The 19,930-nt window shown below is 42.0% G+C and overlaps 1 protein-coding gene across 1 annotated transcript in view; it reads left to right on the plus strand.

Moving 5' to 3' along the window:
• Positions 1 to 19,930, plus strand: part of LOC122879990 (protein diaphanous homolog 1-like) — a 102,074-nt gene that overhangs the window by 44,486 nt on the left and 37,658 nt on the right. The window contains 2 exon segments of the mRNA XM_044204684.1: positions 527 to 641; positions 780 to 788. Coding sequence (XP_044060619.1) covers positions 527 to 641; positions 780 to 788 — 124 coding nt within the window.

The following is a 19,930-nucleotide window of genomic DNA, read 5'->3' on the forward strand; positions in this document are numbered from 1 at the left end:
TGATGAGAACACTCAGAAAGTAAAGGAAAAACATACAAACTTAATTGTGACTTTTGACCAGAATAGAGAGAGAGAGAGCAACACCAAGACAAAGGGAGGGATACAGAGAGAGCACCTGAGTAAGGCTGAAGAAAGAAAGAATAAGGGGAGGAAAATAAGTGGAACCCTCTATATTTCTTTGCATTACTGTGTGTGTAGCTCTGAGGCTCAAGGCACTTTGTGGTAGAGACAGTGTGCGAAGATTAGAGAAAATGACTACTTGTTTCCTCCTCTCCCTTTCCTCTCTGTGCCTTCCCTTCCTTCCTTCCTTCCCTCTACTATCATACCCCTGCCTCTTCCTTTTACAGCCCTGCTGTTTCTTTTGTTCTGTCGACTTCTTTATCCACTCATCTCATTGTTTGCCAGGTGCACAGATGGCCATTTTTGGAAAATGTAATCAATTTGATGATATGGTTATCTAACAGATACAATACATCTCTCTCTCCTTCTTTCTCTCTCTGTACATACTGGCATTTCTTTCTCTTAGATTGGACCTGAGGACCTCTCTGAGAACAGTTTCTGGACCAAGGCAAGAGAGGAGCAATTTGAAAACAATGAGCTCTTTGCCAAACTCACCTTGGCCTTCTCCTCACAGACAAAGAGTGAGTGTGTAGCTTGTGTGTTTTTACTACTGCTGTTGTCATGTTGTGTTTCACAATAATGAGCAATGTCTTTCTCTGTGTCTCACCTCTCTCTCCCCAACTTCGTCTATTCCAATCCTCCTGCTCTGCTTCCATCAGCCACTAAAGGTAAGAATATCACACACACACACACACACACACACACACACACACTTCCATTTAATTTCCCCCCCCCCCACATATCTTCTCCAGTCTTTCTCGCCCTTCCCTTCCTCTGCTTGGAGGACACACAGCACATTTACATTATTCAGCAATGCTGTGTCAAAACAGCATCTCACAAAGTTCATGAATAAACCACTCACACCTGTGTTTGTGTATGTGTTCATCTTCTCAATGTGCCCATGACTTGTTGTGCAGAGACAGAGCGCTCACCACCGGGTGAGATGAATTGGGACTTGGGGACAGAGGGAGAGATGGACAAAGGGAGGAGGGTAGAGGGAGGGATAAGGAGAAGGTCACTGATGTCCTTTGACTAGCCACCTGCTGTCCTGGCACAAAGTGCTGACACACGGGCATACGCTCAGATACGCACACCTGTCCACTCCTATCACCTTGTCCCAGTGTCACTGAACCTTCTGCTCTAACTCCTCCATATTCATATCATAACCAGGACACCAGGAAATCACAGACAGACAGTGTGTGTGGGTGTGTATATAATTCCATCTGACCTTCAGATTCAGTCTCAGTACACATACACACACACACACTCATGTCATATACATAAACAGAAGTGGAAAGCACACATGGCTGATGCTAGCTGTTGATGTCAGTTAAATGTCAGTGTTGGCAGCTGTCCCATCTGCATTCACCTGTATGGCAAGTCCTAACGTCTGCCTGTCACTCCTTGATTTGACCCCCCACCCCCTTGGCCCGTGCACCCACGCCTCTACTTTTTATTGGCTGAGACAGCCGCCTGTTCCGGTTGATGTCTAATAACCTTTTCTGAGAGCTGACTATAAAGACACCGTGGCCTTTTCATAGCCCCGCACCTGTCTTTATGTCTGCCTGTGTGAATGTACTGTGTGTGTGTGTGTGTGTGTGTGTGTGAGAGAGAGAGAGACCACAGGTCCAGTGTGTTTATTACTCTGTATGTGTTGCTGATTTCCTGTGCATGTTTTGAATCTGTTGAAGTTTGGTAGTTAGGAATAAAACATTCTTCAAAAGAGAATTGGGATTTCATTGAGCTGTTGTATAAGACTCTTGTGTTTTTGTGAGTGTGTGGTTTAATCCGCACTTTGTGATGTGTATACATGCCTGTGTGTGTGTGTGTGTGTGTATATGGCTGCACATGCACATACACCCAATAAGCAACCAGCTCTGGTTATGCAGATTGACCCTTCACCCCTTGTCCTTCCTTCTCGCTTAAACAAACCGCTCAAGGCCTAATACATTCCTCCTGACCTCCCTATCCTTCTCCTTCTCCCTCACCTCTGGGAGCCTGGCTTCACTTATCCTCATCCTCCTGTTCCTCTTCCTCTTGCGCCTCCCATTCCTTGTTACCCAGCAAAAGCAGATTGACACCACATGGAGCCACTGCTGACCCTTCCTGACCTTTCTTCCTCCTTGCAATCAACTGCCCAGCAGCGCAGCTGGGTTTGCATGCACACACACCCCCACACAGAAAACAGACGTGCAGTGGGGGTAGTGTGCTCAGGGCAGGGTCAGGGGTGACCTCTGAGGCTCGGTGGAAGAACTGATGGTGGGAGACACGCCCTCTGGCTACACATGGCTCTCGTGGACACAATACTACAATTTGCCACAAACACACACACACACACACACACAAACACAGAGTGTACATATACAGTGGTGTGAAAAAGTGTTTGCCCTGTCCTGATTTCTTATTTTTTTTGCATGTTTGTCACACTTAAATGTTTCGGATCATCAAACAAATTTAAATATTAGTCAAAGATAACACAAGTAAACACAAAATGCAGTTTTTAAATGAAGGTTGTTATTATTAAGGGAAAACAAAATCTAAACCTACATGGCCCTGTGTGAAAAAGTGCCCCACCTGTTAAAACATAACTGTGGTTTATCACACCTGAGTTCAATTTCTCTAGCCACACCCACACCTGATTACTGCCACACCTGTTCTCAGTCAAGAAATCACTTAAATAGGACCTGCCTGACAAAGTGAAGTAGACCAAAAGAGCTTCAAAAGCTAGACATCATGCCGAGATCCAAAGAAATTCAGGAACAAATGAGAAAGAAAGTAATTTAGATCTATCAGTCTGGAAAAGGTTATAAAGCCATTTCTAAAGCTTTGGTACTCCGGCGAACCACAGTGAGAGCCATTATCCACAAATGGCAAAAACATGGAACATTGGTGAACCTTTCCAGGAGGCCGACGGACCAAAAGTATCCCAAGAGCGCAGCGACGACTCATCCAAGAGGTCACAAAAGACCCCACAACAACATCCAAAGAACTGCAGGCCTCACTTGCCTCGGTTAAGGTCAGTGTTCATGACTCCACCATAAGAAAGAGACTGGGCAAAAATGGCTTGCATGGCAGAGTTCCAAGACGAAAACCACTGCTGAGCAAAAAGAACATTAAGGCTCATCTCATTTTTGCCAGAAAACATCTTGATGATCCCCAAGACTTTTGGGAAAATACTCTGTGGACTGACGAGACAAAAGTTAAACTTTTTGGAAGGTGTGTGTCCCATTACATCTGGATTAAAAGTAACACTGCGTTTCAGAAAAAGAACATCATACCAACAGTAAAATATGGTGGTGGTAGTGTGATGGTCTGGTGCTGTTTTGCTGCTTCAGGACCTGGAAGACTTGCTGTGATAAATGGAACCATGAATTCTGTTGTCTGCCAAAAACTCCTGAAGGAGAATGTCCGGCCATCTGTTTGTGACCTCAAGCTGAAGCGAACTTGGGTTCTGCAGCAGGACAATGATCCAAAAGCCCACACCAGCAAGTCCACCTTTGAATAGCTGAAGAACAAAATGAAGACTTTGGAGTGGTCTAGTCAAAGTCCTGACCTGAATCCTATTGAGATGCTGTGGCATGACCTTAAAAAGGCAGTTCATGCTCGAAAACCCTCCAATGTGGCTGAATTACAACAATTCTGCAAAGATGAGTGGGCCAAAATTCATCCACAGCACTGTAAAAGACTCATTGCAAGTTATTGCAAACGCTTGATTGCAGTTGTTGCTGCTAAGGGTGGCCCAACCAGTTATTAGGTTTAGGGGGCAATCACTATTTCACACAGGGCCATGTAGGTTTGGTTTTTTTTTCCCCCTAATAACAACCTTCATTTAAAAACTGCATTTTGTGTCTACTTGTGTTATCTTTGACTAATATTCAAATTTGTTTGATGATCTGAAACATTCAAGTGTGACAAACATGCAAAACAACAAGAAATCAGGAAGGGGGCAAACACTTTTTCACACCACTGTATTTTATCTTTTGCTCTTTATCTATGTATTAATTTCTATTTTCAGTCCGTATATCTTTAACTATGGATGTATCTGTACCTGTTCTGTCTCGCATTGAAAACAGGGTCAAGTTCAGTAGTTCAACTCAGGCCAGTTATCCTTCATGCTCCTGTTCTCTCCAGCTGCTGAGCATGCCAGAATTTAACCAAACAAGTTAGTGTGCATTCAGGTTAAAGTCCCCACCGGGATATAAGAACATGAAACACACACACACACACGGCACTTTCTTGCTGAGTGGTGGCTCATTAAGGTGAAAAGTGAACGGAACAGACCTGAGCAACACAAATACACATGTGTGTACACACACACACACACACACACACACACACATACCTACAGAGAAGGAAATTGATTTCTTCAGAACACAGGGAGATCAAAAGGCTTATTATAATTGGTTTGTAAATGTAGCTGAGCTTACCCACCCACTCTCTCGAGCACATACACTACCCTTGCACTGACAAACATGCATTCATCTGCAATAAACTTGTCTGTATTTTATAAGAAGCAAATGTGATACAGGAAGGTGCTGTTGCATGTGTAGGTGTGTTATGCAGCGATATACAGCAATATACAGTGGATGGCTTGACAAAGTGACTTCTTGGGGTGGGGGGATCTCCACCAAAAAAAGAGAAATGAGGTCATCAAACTACAACAGACTACAGAAACACAGCGATATAGACTGAGACACAAAAGAGGGAAGGGCATAAAAGCTGGAGAATTGGGATATGAAAATGATACTCGCATTATGAGGATTAATAATCATATATGCTCCTGGTCCTTTTCTCTCCCGAATCAAATTAATCACCACCACTCCCCCTAGCCCAGCCTTTCCCTCTGCTCACTCTTTTTTTTCACCCACCACCTCCTCCTTGCTCTCTCTCTCTCTCTCTCTCTCTCTCTCTCTCTCTCTCTCTCTCTCTCTCTCTCTCTCTCTCTCTCATATATTCTTTTGCTAATTGGGCTATCTGAGGTGCCGACTTCAAAAGGCACCTGCTATCAAACACAGATGAAAAAGTGAGAAAAGGACAGTTCAGGATATATATATATATATATATATATATATATATATATATATATATATATATATATATATATATATATATATATATATATATATATATATATATATATATATATATATATATATATACCCATATTAGATGAACAGTGTACGAATTCTAGCCTTGTCACTGTCCTCCTGCACTTTCCAAAAATTGACTAACTATGCTTAAAAACAACAACCTGTGTGGATTCTCTTCACCTGTTATTACTGTTGTTATTATGAAAATAAAGAAAGTAGAAAATACTAGAGTTAGAGAAAATAGACACAAACACATTAAAGTGAAGATATGAGAACCCATAGCTTAAAGGTGAATGTGGGGACAAGCCTACTGCCTGTTCACTAGACTAACCGCTTTACAGTCACACATATTTGCTCATCTAAACAACTTGACTGTTTACAATTGCAAATAGTCATATCGGGTCTCTGACTATAAGCTCTCACACTCGCAAATCACAACAATGGGGAAAAATAGTCTTTTCCACACAATATAAACAGGAAGAAGATGGCAGTATAACCGTTTCACGTCTCTCCACTACAAATATTGCAGTGGAATTTGGCTAGTTACATACTAATAAACTCTTGTGAATACTCTGGATGGAGCTTAAAATAGAATTATATATCACATCAAGATGTACAGTGTAACAGCTTTCTGTTATCTCAGACTAGGCATCAGTTCAACCACATTCAAAAGCACAGTAATAACAAATCGCAGCGTGCAGTCTTATTAAAATGAATCATCACATATTTCCTTCACAAAAGGTGGTGCTTAGGTAAAACAAAGATACCCACCACTTACATGGAACTTCAACGTGTGTCATTGAGGAAAACGTGGTTTATCAACATCACACAAATAGATACACTGGACCACAGAGAGAAAGCCAACAGGTATTTTCATCTTCTGAAAGAATATGCCCAAACAGCTCCCAGAGGTGGTGCACCTTCTGAAAACCTGACAGTTTGAATCCTCAAGCCAAACCTAACTCTTGCCTGGGCCCTCTCTTGGGTTGTAAACCAATCAGTTAAAGGGGATGTGATATGTAATATATTAGCAATAAAAGACCAAGAGGCATGAAGACTTATGGTGCAGTATTGTTGATTAGGTCATTACATCTTATGCTAAACAGAGTTCACAACATTTGGTGACTTGTTTTTGTTGCAGTACACTGGCTCAAGGTCATTGTCAGTCAAAGACAAATTTCCATGCTAATGAAATAACTCAAGCAAACCCAGTCTCCTGGCACTTTTTATTAAATTTTTTTTTTTTTTTTTTTTTTTACAGTACAGCAGACTGATTACAGGACTGTTACAAAAATGCCAGCTGTGTGATACATTGTTACTGTAAACTTACCCTTTGGCCATTCATAAGGTTCATACAGTTCATAGACAATATATTATGTGAAAAAATAATGCAGTTTAGTGTCTCTTCTGATTATACCTGATGGCCGCACAGTCACTGCTCCAGATTTTACAAATAATAAAAGTAATAAATTACAAGTTTTTGTTCAAAATGACCACAAGTGAAAAATGGGAAGACCCTGCTTATCACTTCGATGGGCAGATCCTTCCCTTCTTACCTCCCTTCCTTCTCCTCCTCCATTCCAATTTCATAATCCCCCCACAACCCACTTTTAGAAGATGTTTGTTTTTCGCTGTTGGATCCCCTCTAGGTCACAGCCAGGAAACATTTATGAGTTGTGTGCGTGTTTGTGCCTACATTTGTGTGTATGATTGTGTATAATTAGGGAGAGTTTTAGATAACAGTTTATGGGATGTGTAGACTCAGAGCTGCAGTCTCCTGAGACTCTTTAAAATATGTACTAAGAAAGCACTTAGATGACTAAATGAGGAATGGGCACACTGTATTAAGCCATAAGAGTGTTTGTGCACGCTTGTGCGATTGTGCTAAATTAGTATTGGCTTTGAAAAGCTTGTGAGTAATGTGTGTTAAGTTCTCTGTGAGTGTGTGTGTATATCTCTGTATGTATGTCTGTACTTGTGTAGCCCACAGTAGCAGGCCTTGTTAATAAATCATGCAGTGTTCAGGCTGGGGCTGCAGAAAGAGAAGCAGGTTAATGCAAGGGTCACTAATGCTGTAGAAAGAGCTGGGAAAAATATCACACTATTCTTTCCTTCTGTTCTCTCTTATTCATTTTGTTTCTGGATTCAGCCATTTCTCCACTTATATCTGTAATCCCTATTTTCTCTCCCCACCTTTTTGCCAACAACAAATGACCACATGATTGGATAACTATGGGTCTGTGTTCTCTGGTGTCTGTGAGACATAAATCTAAACAGCACCTATAGCCCACAAAAAGACTAGCTTTTCAATATGCAGGTATAACCTGTAAATGAAATTAAAGGAAATTCGATATTTGTTTTTGGTGTTGTGTGTCTGTGTGCATGTTTTAAGTGTTTATGTGTACCAGTGCTTAAGTTTAAATCCTAACTATACCTCTTAAGCTTTCAACAGTAGCGGTGCATTAGGTTGGCTTTGCTCACTAAGCCTCGGTGTGTATACTCAGTGCAGCAATAGCAAGCGTTCCCTCATTCACCATCTTTATGGTTGAGGAACAGCCGCAAAACGCCGCTCATTCATCAGGCCTTATCAGGTTCAAACACATCTGTGTGTGCTCACATTGGCTCTCACTGCCAAATGCAACAGCTTACTCAAATGCACAAGCAGAAGCATACACATGTAGGTGCGCTCACACACAAACCTTGACACACGCTTTTGTCCCACTCATTCTCTTCATTCCAACCTTCCCTCCACCCCTCCCTCGTTATATCTCACTCCTCTGTTTTACATGCAAATGAGCTAAGCGTACTCATGCTGGAGCATTACCGCTGTGTGTGCCTAATCTCCTTGCTGCCTTTTCTCTTTCCTGGAGATTATCCTGTTTTTAAACGGAATAGGCCTTCTTCACTTCACTCAGCTTCTCTCCCAACCAGCCAGCCAGTCGTCAGCAGGCCAGCAAGCCAGCGTTCGAATCTCACATTCCAACACCATTACCATTTAAATGTTCCCAGTGATATGACAGAGGTTCTCTCAGTCCCTGCTAGGCTGTGTGTGTGTGTGTGTGTGTGTGTGTGTGTATGTGCTTTTGAGTATGTTTGTAATCTTTGTGTGTGTGTGTGTTTATTTGAGGGATTGGCTGATAAGCTCAAAAGCTTGTTATAGATGCTAAATATCCCCAGTGTTCGTGATTCTGTCTCTTTTCACCCATGCCAAGAGGGGGAAAAAAATATGAACAGAGATTGAAGGATGTGGGAATGAAGGGATCTATGTATGCACACCTACCTCCTTTCACCCACTCTTCTGTCCTGTTTTGCTCCTCTTGGTCACAGCAGCATACTCTTTTTCCTCCCCCTCTGTTTTTCTTATATATGTATGCGTGTGTGTATGTGCGTACTTACATGTGTGCGTGCCTCTGAGTGTTCGTGAAGGTAGAGGCGCTTTGGTATTGATGGGTTGAGGATGAAGGGAAGTCATACTGAGGCTGTATCTATGATTAGAAAGCATGTTAATCACGAGGAAAGGGAGATATAAAGAGAGGGGAAGAAAGAGTCAGTGCAGTGCAGATTGACTGTTGACTGTTCTGCCGCACGGCATCCACTCCCTCTGTTTATTTTTTGTACTATTAGCTACCTATCCCTGAGGGCAGTGACGCACACGCACTTGCACAGACACATAGACACACAGGAGACTTAGCCCACTTTGATGTCACTGATATGAGCATACGTTAAAAAAAATGGAGTGGTAAAGAGCAACAACTTCAAAGATGGAGTTGACAAGATAGGAGCATTAACCCCCATCTCCCTTCCTCCTTTTCCTCTTCCTCTTCTCTCTCCTGATTTCCTCATCTCTCTTCTCTTATCTCTGCCTTATAAAGGCATTCTTATGAAAAGAGACAATGAACGAGGGATGGAACCAGAAAAATGATGGAAGACTGGTGGGGGGTGAAGATAAAGCAAGCTGTAAAATGAGAAAATGCAAGATAGATGGCAGCAACAGAGGCATTTGAAAGTGTCCTTTAAAGTCCAAAGTTCCTGTCTCAGTCGAATTGTTTAACAGTAGCCTTAAGCTGCTACTGATGCGGTGTTAGCTAGCTAGTGAGTTATTAGAGTGCTATTATACTATCTTCCCCATTATGCTGATAGCTCAGACCATGTCTTCAGGGTTCTCACACAATCACACATATTAAAACTATCAATTTCCCCCAAACTTGGCACACACTTGTACCAACTTTCTTAAGGTGCACATTATCTTGTTTATTTCCATATGTGTGTATGAATGTGTGTGTGTGCGCACTTTTTGCTTGGCCCGGGTGTATGTGATCTCTGTGTGAGTGTGTTGTAACCTGCCCAGCTTTTATTGCCTATGGTGCAACATGGCCCCTAGTCTCTGGCTGTGGAGGCTGTGTGTAATATGGATAACCCAGTGGCATTTACACCAGAAACCGATGGTATTTACAAAGCTTGGTGGACCAGACCATGCTCCACTTTCTGACCTTAATCTGCTACCAGTAACTGTGTGTGTGTGTGTGTGTGTGTGTGTGTGTGTGTGTGTGTGTGTGTGTGTGCATGCACTAAAATGTATGTGTTTGTGTCATGGATGTCAAGGCACAAGAACTTAGACTTGAATGCATAGTTTATGTGAGTACAATAATGCTGTGAGTATATGCTACTGGGTAAATACCAGTTGGTTTGCTCCTGTGTCGTTGTGCTCATAGCTGCCTGTGTGTGTGTGTTTGTATGCTGAACCCCTTGGTCCATTACTCAGTATCTGCATGTGTCGTGTTCTGTGAGACGTGGGTTCTGCTTCGCCCTGCAGGCACCTTAATTTTTCACCATGCTGTGTGCTACACTACACTGCATGAAAGTGTATGTCTACACCCTCTCCAGCTCTCTCTTCCTCCCTCTCTCTATTCATCTACCTCCCCCGTCCTCATACTCTCCCACCACAACCACCACCCACCCCTCGCCGCACGCACGCACGCACGCGCGCCTAATCAAAGCAAGGAGCTCTCTAGATTAGCACTTGAGAAAACTCCCTAAAGACATTCCTTCATTTTGACCATTTTCAGGTACTCTCTTTCCTCCCCCCACCTCCTCCCTCCTAGCTTTGAATTTTTAACCTCCCCACTGAATAAGAGATGTGGCCGTCCTCGTGGGGAAAGGAAAGTTGGAGGGAGGGCAAGTAATGAAGGAAGGGAGAAGGCGTAGGAGGCAGAAGGGAAAAGGTTGTCCCTAAACATGCTTTCACATTTATCCCCTAAAAACTCCACTCTGTATGCTCAATAATGCATGGCCATCTCTCACTCCCCATTCCCTTCCCCCTCCTCTCATTCCCCTCTTCCTTCATCTCCTTCATCTTCCTCTTGTCGGTTCCCCAAGTACTCATCACTCCACCCAGCAGATTAACTGCAGGGTGAAACTGAGACTGGCAAAGCAGGATGATGGTAGCAGGGCATCAGGGACTAACAGTAAAAGATAGAGAGAGAAAGCAGATGAGTAATTTGTTATTGTGTGAATGGAGTTGCTACTTTAAGTATTGATCTGAGTGAGTGGGCTTTGCAGAAGGGCTGTAGAGCTTGACTGGGCCTGGAAATTGGAGTCCGACTTCACCTAAAACCCAGAAAATTCTATCTTAGCTTGAACAAAGCCTGTGGAGTGACTAAAACCCCATTGAATTCTCTAATCATTCCTCAGCTTGTTTTTGACCACTTTCAGAGACAAAACAATCCCTGGTTAACCCCAAACCTGCCTGTTCCTTTTTCACTGGGGCAATAATAGGAAATATCAGTGTAGACACAGTACAACCTCAATGTGCAGTGATGGTAGAAAGTAGTCAGAAGGAGGACTTGAAGCAGTGCTATTTCAACTGAGATTAAATTACACTATCCATAACAAGGTACAGTACATGAGACTTACCTCGGTACCTATAACTAATGTGAGTCACATGTTTTGCATGTGTACTGTCTCTCTTTTGTTTTGTATGTATTGTACTTAGAAGTGCTTTGTCTGCTAGAACTGTTACATTGCAGCGAGCAGAGCGAACCTTTCAGGACTTGTTGTGCATGCACATGGCATCAGCAGCAACTCCTGTCTGTTTGGGTGAATGGTGTGGTACGCCAGAGACTTCTAAAGATCTCTCCAAGAATGTTTTTTTAAGTCTGTTCTGGAAAGTTTTTGAAGAACCTGGAGTTTTTGCTTTCAAAGTTTCATGTGTATTTTTGCTCTGAAGGTTTTCCCTTCCCACTGGTTTCTTTGTTTCTAGCCTCAAAGAAGATAGCGGTTTAATACTGCAAGAGCAACAGACCATAACAACATTGCAAATGATACTAATAATAATAAAATAGAAACAAGTATTGGCAGATCTTGAAAACGGATCTCAAATCATTAAAGTAATGTGTTCTCTGTATAAAGACAGGTTTCTTTGCTTTTGAATTTCATTTGAATAAAAATCTAAAATTACAGTGTTATTGGCAGTTAGGCTACGTTTTAAGGATATTTAGAGCTGTACAGCTTTCTGCATAGAACTACAAACATGCTGCTTTCCCTTTCTTCCAGACTTCTTCCAAATGTGGGTAGCACTTGATGCAGCACTGCAGCTTTTATGGGAGAAAGTTACTAAAAACATAGTTGTTTGTTGGCTCACAAGGTAGTTGGCTAGCCCAGGAAAGTTAAAAGCTTTCCGCCACTATAGGAAAATGCAAATTTTTGGGAGCTGGATTGATGATAACAAGTATGCTGCTTGATTGAAGCCAGTTGAAGGAAACAAACATGAAGGCCACTGCATTGTTTGCCAGAAAAAAACTAAGATTTAACGTACAGTGGCAGATGAGAGTAGCAGGTTCAAACCTGCATTCTAAAACTCAAGACTGCTATGAGAACCCAGTAGGTCAGTATTTGTTAATAGTAAGGTTCAATATTAAGGTTTTCAGCTTTTTTTTTTCTTTTGTTTATTTATTTGTTTCTCTTAAGTTTATTCTACATAGCATTCATATGCCTTTTGAAACCTGCAGGTACTATTTAGAAAAAAGTAGGTGAGATTGTCAAAGATACAGATGGATGGAGGCTAATCTTGGTTCAGTAGATGAGAAGACGGATGGCGTTATTGAGGGTGGAGTGAAGGAGAGAGGCACAGAATGAATGAGGCTCGGAGAAGGACGAGTGGAGACAGGAGTGATCTGTGTACGATGGAAGAGAGCACTGAGGGAGGGAATGATGAAATGACAAATGATCAAAAGGTGAAGAGACACGAAACGATGGGAGTGATTGAGAAGATGGAGATAGAGGTGAGGAAAGTTAAGTTAGTTGTGCGAGCATGTGAGTGAGAAAAGGTGAAATAAGAGAGTTGGGCAAAGAGTTGAGGTGTTCAGATTGGTCATAGTGACGTACTGTATTGCTGGCTGCTGTGAGAGCTGCAGGAGCGATGACACTACTGCTCTTAACAACTTGATTAACATGTGTCCTGCATGCCTTTTTCTTTGTCAGTATACAGTATGTGAGAGAACGGATAGGATGGACAGAGACCTTTCTCTGTCTTTTAATATTTCTCTTCTCCTCTGTGCCTTTCTTAATGCTTTCTCTTACTGAGGAGTGGAACAAGTCACAGCATTTTAATGCCTCACTCTTCTGACAATGTTTGGCTCTCTGAATCTCTTCACTTCCCTAACCCTCTGTCTGTTCTCCAAATAGGTTATTTAGGGCTTGGTACTTGACTTAGCGGTCAGTCAACACACGCACACGCACACACACACACACACACACACACACACACACACACACACACAATATGCCACCAGGCCTCCTTAGAGATTGTCTGCTTAATACTGCATAGTACTTAGAGGCATCAACAAGCCCTGTGGTGCTCCACTGAGGTGTAGAACGCATGAAAGCATTCTAATTCCCCCCAACTCACTCCATCTATCCCATTGTGACCCCCCTCAATCTATCCATCCATCCATCACACTATTTCCCTTATTCTGCCCTCCCCCCCAATCTTCTCTGTAGCCAGCATGGTTTAATGAGCACAGAGAACACAACACTTTACACACAGTAACACACAATACAATATGTTACACGTTATTAATTTATACTGTAGTCCAAATGTAGCTAGTTTTTCTTGAGACTTTGAGCCAAAATCAACTTGCACTTTCTGTAGGCTATTATGTGTATCTACTGTAGGTGCTCAAGTTCACATTTCTTGCTTTTTTTGTATGATGAAATCAGTGACCACATGAAGATAAATGCAGTTACCTGTTGGGTGCAAAGGATAGTCCATTACGTTTACCGCTGTCATTCAAGCTGCATCATGGTTACCTCTGCTAATGTGAAAATCCTGTAAAAAGCACTACTTAAACAGCTGACTCCTACTGTATGAATAACACAGTTACAGTAACATCAAATGGTTGGACCATTGTACTTATAACAGGTAAACAACAGTGATAGTAATAGTCCAAAGTCAAATGTGGAGAACAATGGGAAGTGTGGTGAGAGAAAGGGGATTGTGTGCGACAAAGGTCCCTTTCCAGATTCAAACTCCACAACAATGTTGTGGTTATATGGAATGTGTCTTAGCATGCTGTTGCATCAGTACATAATCCTGTATAGAGTTCATGCCATATTTTGTATATATGCCATATTCTAGTGTTGGTACCCCACATTTGTACATCATGCTGCAATCACTAATACATCCACCTGGGTATCAAAAAACTGTGTACATTGCCTATTTTCCAAGATTTACTTATGACATTAACCACACAGAGTCTACTCTTGGTGGTTTATAGCTCAAGTCTTTCCCAAAATAAAGATAGGAGTGAACAGAAATGAATGCTATTTTGCTATAAAACACACTTCTCAGCTCATCTACAAAGTACAATAGAACATAAAATGAATTCATTAGTATTGGTGTCTGTAGAACCCTCTGGTTTTATTTCTGACTACAGTGTAATGCAGAATACATCACATGGGACAGTTTGTGTGGCAGCTTTCAAACCAGGACAAGTGTGTGTGTGTGTGTGTGTGTCAGGGGACCTGTGTCTGTTATGTGAGTAAGCACATATCCCCCGTGAGTCCTCACTTAAAATGTGTAAAGTAATGCTTAGAGTTCTTGCCACTCACCACAATAATTCATAAGCGTTTCAAGACCTGTAGTCTAGGGACTCCTTGTGCATTTGTGTATGTGTGTACACTTGTGTGTGAATGTGTATGTGTGCGTTTGTGTCATATGGGACCATAGACACTGTCATTTCCCAACATCATGTAACTGAGGACAGGCTAGCCTTATGAGACCTCAAGCTGAAAAACAGTAAAGTGACGTTATACACACACACACACACACACACACACACAGAGTCATCAGGGCGAAGGGTGGAATCCTGGTCTTGTCATGCTCTGCGCCATAATCCAGTTTAGAAGGATTAATTAGGAATTAAGGAGTGTAATGTTATCGGTGCGTGATCCGTTCATATGCGTGCACATCTGCGCACATACACATCTCTCACTCTGTTTGAGTGTGTATATAGGGCAAGGATTATTCAGAACTAAGAAAGAAAAGTAAAGTCTTTTTTTTATGATTTTCTGACTATTACTTTCTCATTCAGTTTTTTCTTTTCACTTTCTCTCTGCCCCCTCTCCTTCCTTCTTTGACTGCCTTACTTATTATCCTCCTTGTTACTTATTACCTTCTTCTCTTCATCGATCCTCACACTCTTTTCCCCTTCAACTTCCTTCCTCTCGTATGTTCTAGGAACATCCATAGAATGACTTTTTCAGACTTCTCCTCGCCCTTGTTTTCTGCTATTCCTTTCTACTTTCTGTGCCACCATTATCCTGTCTTTTTAAGGTCCTGTGTAGGCTTTCATTCAGTGCTTTCATCCTTCCAGACTAGCTTTGTCAAAGAGAGAAAGAATGTGAGAGAGATTTCTATAGCTCTGCTACTCTTTCAAGATGGCTACAGCATTCAGGTGTGCCTCTCTGGATGTCCATTTTGTGTCTTGCTTCCCTTTTTTCATAGTTTTTCTTTATTTCTGTGGTGAATAGCACGAGCTGCACTACTTACAATTGCTTGACTCAAGTCTCAGCCCCTTTGCTGTATGAAGCAACTCTGCTTTCAGACAAGAGTTGAGTGGGTTACCTTTTGTCCTTGAGACGATGCTTTCGGTGTTCCTGCTTTGCTCCTCCACCCATCTAGCTGCTCATTTGTGGATGTGTGTGCACTTGTATGCCCATACTCTGTTTGTGCTTTATCTTACACAATGATTTTAAAAGCAGATTGATAGATGAAAGGCAATAAAAAAGAGAGGAGTGGAATGGAGTAAAAACAGGGAAAATGCGATGAGGTTATTTATGTCTGCATGAGTGTTTCCTGGACTGTAATTTTGTGTTTTTGCCTGCCTGCCAGATTCAGTGAGATGTGTGTTGATACTTCCTTAGGCAGACAGTAATGATATTGTTTTTATTAATGCCTGATTAAAGTTTAAGCATGTGGCTGCTGTGCCTTTATCAGTCATCAGCCCTCTTAACACACACATACTAAATGCTGCCTCTCCAACTTTCCTTCTGTCAGTTTTTCCCATAATGAGCAACAAGCATTCAAATCAAAACAATAGTCATCTGCTGACCACTGTGCTCACCATTATCAATCCATCTCTCTTTTCATGCCTTTCTTTGTCTCCTTTCTTTAGCTGTCTTCTGCTCCCTCCTTCCCCTTTTCTTTCTCACTGTCTGCTGCCCTCCCTATCTCTTGTTCCCTCTGGCACTACTGGCAGCACTCTGTCTCTGTCAGGTGTGTGTGAGATAGTCTTCACGCCATTGACTTGGAGGAGATAGGCTTTGGGATGCCTCAGCCCCTATTCGCCTGGTTCCTTAACTCTTCCCTTCCCAACTGATAAGAAGATAGTCACTTGTTCTAGTCAATCTGTGTAGATTTGATTGAAGGTTAATAGACATTTAATAGATCATACTGGGTGCACTAAATGTTTTAGCCCACTGCAAAACATGTGCCATAAATTGCCACCATCTATTTTCAGTGGGGTTTTTTTAATGTTTGATTGCTATTTTGTTACCCTCTAAGCATCTAATTGTTTCTGCTGATTTCAGCACGGTATAAGAATCAACTTGTAATGATTTTAAACTTGGTTTAGATGAGTAATCCATCAGTAAACTTATAGTTGCCATGCCATATATTTGTCCTTGTATAGTAATGATGGTGAAAGATGGTTTGAGAGTCGGCTGCTACACACTAATATATTCTTGACATATCAGAGGTTGTCAGAAAATCAAAACTTGCTGACAAACAATAGGATAAGCATAATGTAAGGATAATCTGAGTTAATGTGAGTTCAGTTGCTTCTCTCCAGGTCATAAACACATCACCCTTGCAGTTTCACAGAAGTTTCACTGATGACAATAACGTAACCTTGTCAAAAGGGTAAAAAAAAAAAAAAAAAAAAAAAAAAACAGACATAGTTAGCTGTGATGGATTATGTACCTCAAGCAAGTTTCAAGTCTTAGGAAGTTGACTTTCATCCTGTACTTTATCAAAAAAGTTTCCAAAACCAACTTAGACCAGCAAACTTTGGTATACTGTCACCTTATGAAATTCATATTTACACACGCACAGCCACTCATTTACTTTTCCCACTCAACATTTTGTGCTGACCAGATAACATACTTATCTGTGTTTGTAATATAAGAGAGCTGCCCACAGTTTTAAACATAGAGCTGGTAGGATACAACAGTAAAACCCGGTGAACGACAACAATGAGCTGAAAGCTACACATAGCTCTAGAATGGGGTGTTAATTCTCACTTGGATCAGCAGTACCTGAAACCTTTTACATTACATGATGTAATATTAATGTAAAAATATCATGCAATGGAGCTTTAACAGGCTAAAACATGCAAACCCACGTATATGGGTCTTTTACCATCGATTGGTACAGTAATTGCTTGTGGGACATCACATTGTTATTATCATTAGTTATTCATAAAACAATTGGATATTCTTTCTAAATATTTTAGCATCTTAATGGTTTTCATGTGTTAGCGATATTGGTATGATCTTCAATGTTCAAAATTCTCGGCTTGTTACAGTGGCCGTAGCTCTGTTTGGTTTAAATTTTAGATTGTGTGTCAAGTGGTGTGTGTGTGAGAGAGAGAAAAAAAAGAGAGAGTAACAAGGCCAGCTCTGCCTCCAGGCTGTTTGGCCCCAAACTCTCATCAGCCTGCTGGTGCTGAAACAGAGAACGTTCTGCCCCTTGCCACTGTACAACCACACACACACACACAACATAGAGCGCTACAAAAACACATGCACACATACAGAAACCCACATGCATTCATAACACACACAATCAAAGTTTGTGACTAAATCATCTTCCCCATCTCTCGCCGTCATCCTCACTTGTTTTATCAGTGCATCCCATCTTCTTTTATCCACCTCCCTAATCTGTCTGTGCCTCTATCAGACACTTTCTATTCCCATATCTTGCCTCTGAGACGAGCTCTCTTTTCTTACTCCTCCACTCCCTTCATCCTTATCTTGTTTCCTTGCACCCCCATACATCCACCAGCTTTAGATTACTTTGAGAATGTTTCTTTTCCCCACTCCCCTCTTTTCCATTTCTCTCTCTCTGTCTCCATCCTTCTCTACCCCCCTCCTCATCTTTCTCCTCTCCTTTCCATGTCTCCCTCTCTTCTCAGCGGTGGTTTTAATGCATTATGAAAATGGACTGGGGCTATGAAAGCGAAACAGGACAGGTTTGGCTGTTTAATGTGACTCCTTTCGCTCCTCATCTGCCTCATTGGCAGCCTGCATTTGTGTGTGTGTTCATGCTGCTGTGTGAAGTTGTGCTCTTTGTGTGTACATATTTGTATTCGTGTGCTGCTTTTTTAGCCATTAACACTGAAAGCTCAATATGACCAACACATCAGCTGGAGTTGACATGTGGTGACACGTTCCTGCTCTTTAACATGTACTTCCAGCACTCTTTACGCACACATGCACACACTTTGGGCAAGCATTAAACTGCATGAATAATAGAATAGACAAGCAGATAGCGTGGAACACATGTTTCTCAGAGACGTGTGTTAATGGAAAAGAGTGTTAGGGCATGGATAGAAGGATGAAGGAATCTGGAAAAGGGTGTTTATGAGACAGAGGATAAGTTCTCTACCCTACAGGGTGGTATGACCTGGATGTAAGTCTCCCCATTTCCGTCTCTCTTACTCTTTCTCTCTCACTTTTATACCAACCTCTCCTTCACTCCCTCCACTATTCCCACTTTGTTAATTTGTGTGAAGTTAAAGCTCTTCATCTCTGGAGAGAGGAAGATCATCCTGTGGAGAGATGGAGCCAGATGAGCTGATTAGATGGATACAGATGAACTGATGGTAGATGCAGAGTGGGAAGAATAAAAGTGATAAAAGAGAGGGCAAGAATTAATATGATAGAGTATTGAAACTGAGGCCAACTGGTGGCAATACAGCAACTGTAGGTTAGCTAGTGTGTGGTGTTTGACTATTAGATTAAGGTGGAGACTGTATGGGTGTGAAGAGGTCATTGAGCCACCTCATAACTTAATGTCAACTTACAGTATTTAGATAGATTTGATGAAGCTGATTGTGTTTGAGCTAGAAGTTTAATGAACCTTTACTGTGCTACTTGAGAGAACAGTAGCATTGATTTAAAATAGCCTCCGTCTTGTCATTTTTTTTCTTCCTTCCGAGCCTCCCCTTTCCTTCTGCCTCTCTGCCACCTCCTCTCTTGCTTGCTCTTTCTCTCTGATGTTGCAGAGTGTGTGTGTGGCTGGCGGTGGATATTCTTAGCGCAGGCGGCGTATGTGTGTGCGTCAGGGTTTAATTGCGGTGTGCATAGAAACGAGTGTAATTAGCCAGCGCTCGCTTCCCTGCCGCCCGGCTAACAACCAACATCCCCTCTGTGCTTGCTCTTTCTCTCTCTTCCTTTCTTCTTTCTCTCCCTTCCTCTCTCTCTCTTGTCTCATGCCTGTTGCCACAACGACAAGCCCCACTCCGCCATCGTTCCCCGCTGTTCTCCAAGAACAAAGGAGGAGGCTATTAGCTCCCTGAGAGAGGAGTGGTGGAAATGGAGGAGAGGGATAGAGAAAGAGAGAAAGGATTGCTGAGGGTGGGATGATGAGATGAGAGTGTGAGAGAGAATTGGCGAAGAAGTGAGGGAAGGAGAGAGACACGCATGGAAGAAGTGAACAAGGAGACAAAGAGAGTAAGAGAGCAAGAGTTTGGGAGATTTACACAGAGGAGGAGAAAGAAGGGAAGGAAAAGCTACAGAAAGAACATGTGAACAAGACTTTGAGAGACTTAGAGGAAGAGAGACAGATTAGAGAAGGAGACAGGCTTGTGGGGCAGCAGAGAGCAAAACGTGAGATTGAACAAGTTATTTAATTTAATACACTTAGCCTCACTACGCAGAGTTTCATCCCATCTACCTTTTCTCTTTATAATCTCACTCTCTTTCCCTTCTCTTTCCCCTTTTTCAGTCCATTACAACCAGAATTTGAGTCTTTGTGTGTTGGCGTGTACACATGCAAGTGTACGCGTATACACTCTGTACTTTTTATACACTTATAGCTTGTGTGTCCTTGCTCTCCTTGCTTGTGTATGTGTGCACTCTGTGAGGGTCATTAGTAGCAAGTGTAGGCGGGTAATGCACTGTCTGCAATGCTGGCCATCTGAATGTTAACAGATTTTAAC

This window comes from Siniperca chuatsi, linkage group LG8 (assembly GCF_020085105.1).
Source record: "Siniperca chuatsi isolate FFG_IHB_CAS linkage group LG8, ASM2008510v1, whole genome shotgun sequence".
NCBI lineage: Eukaryota > Metazoa > Chordata > Actinopteri > Centrarchiformes > Sinipercidae > Siniperca > Siniperca chuatsi.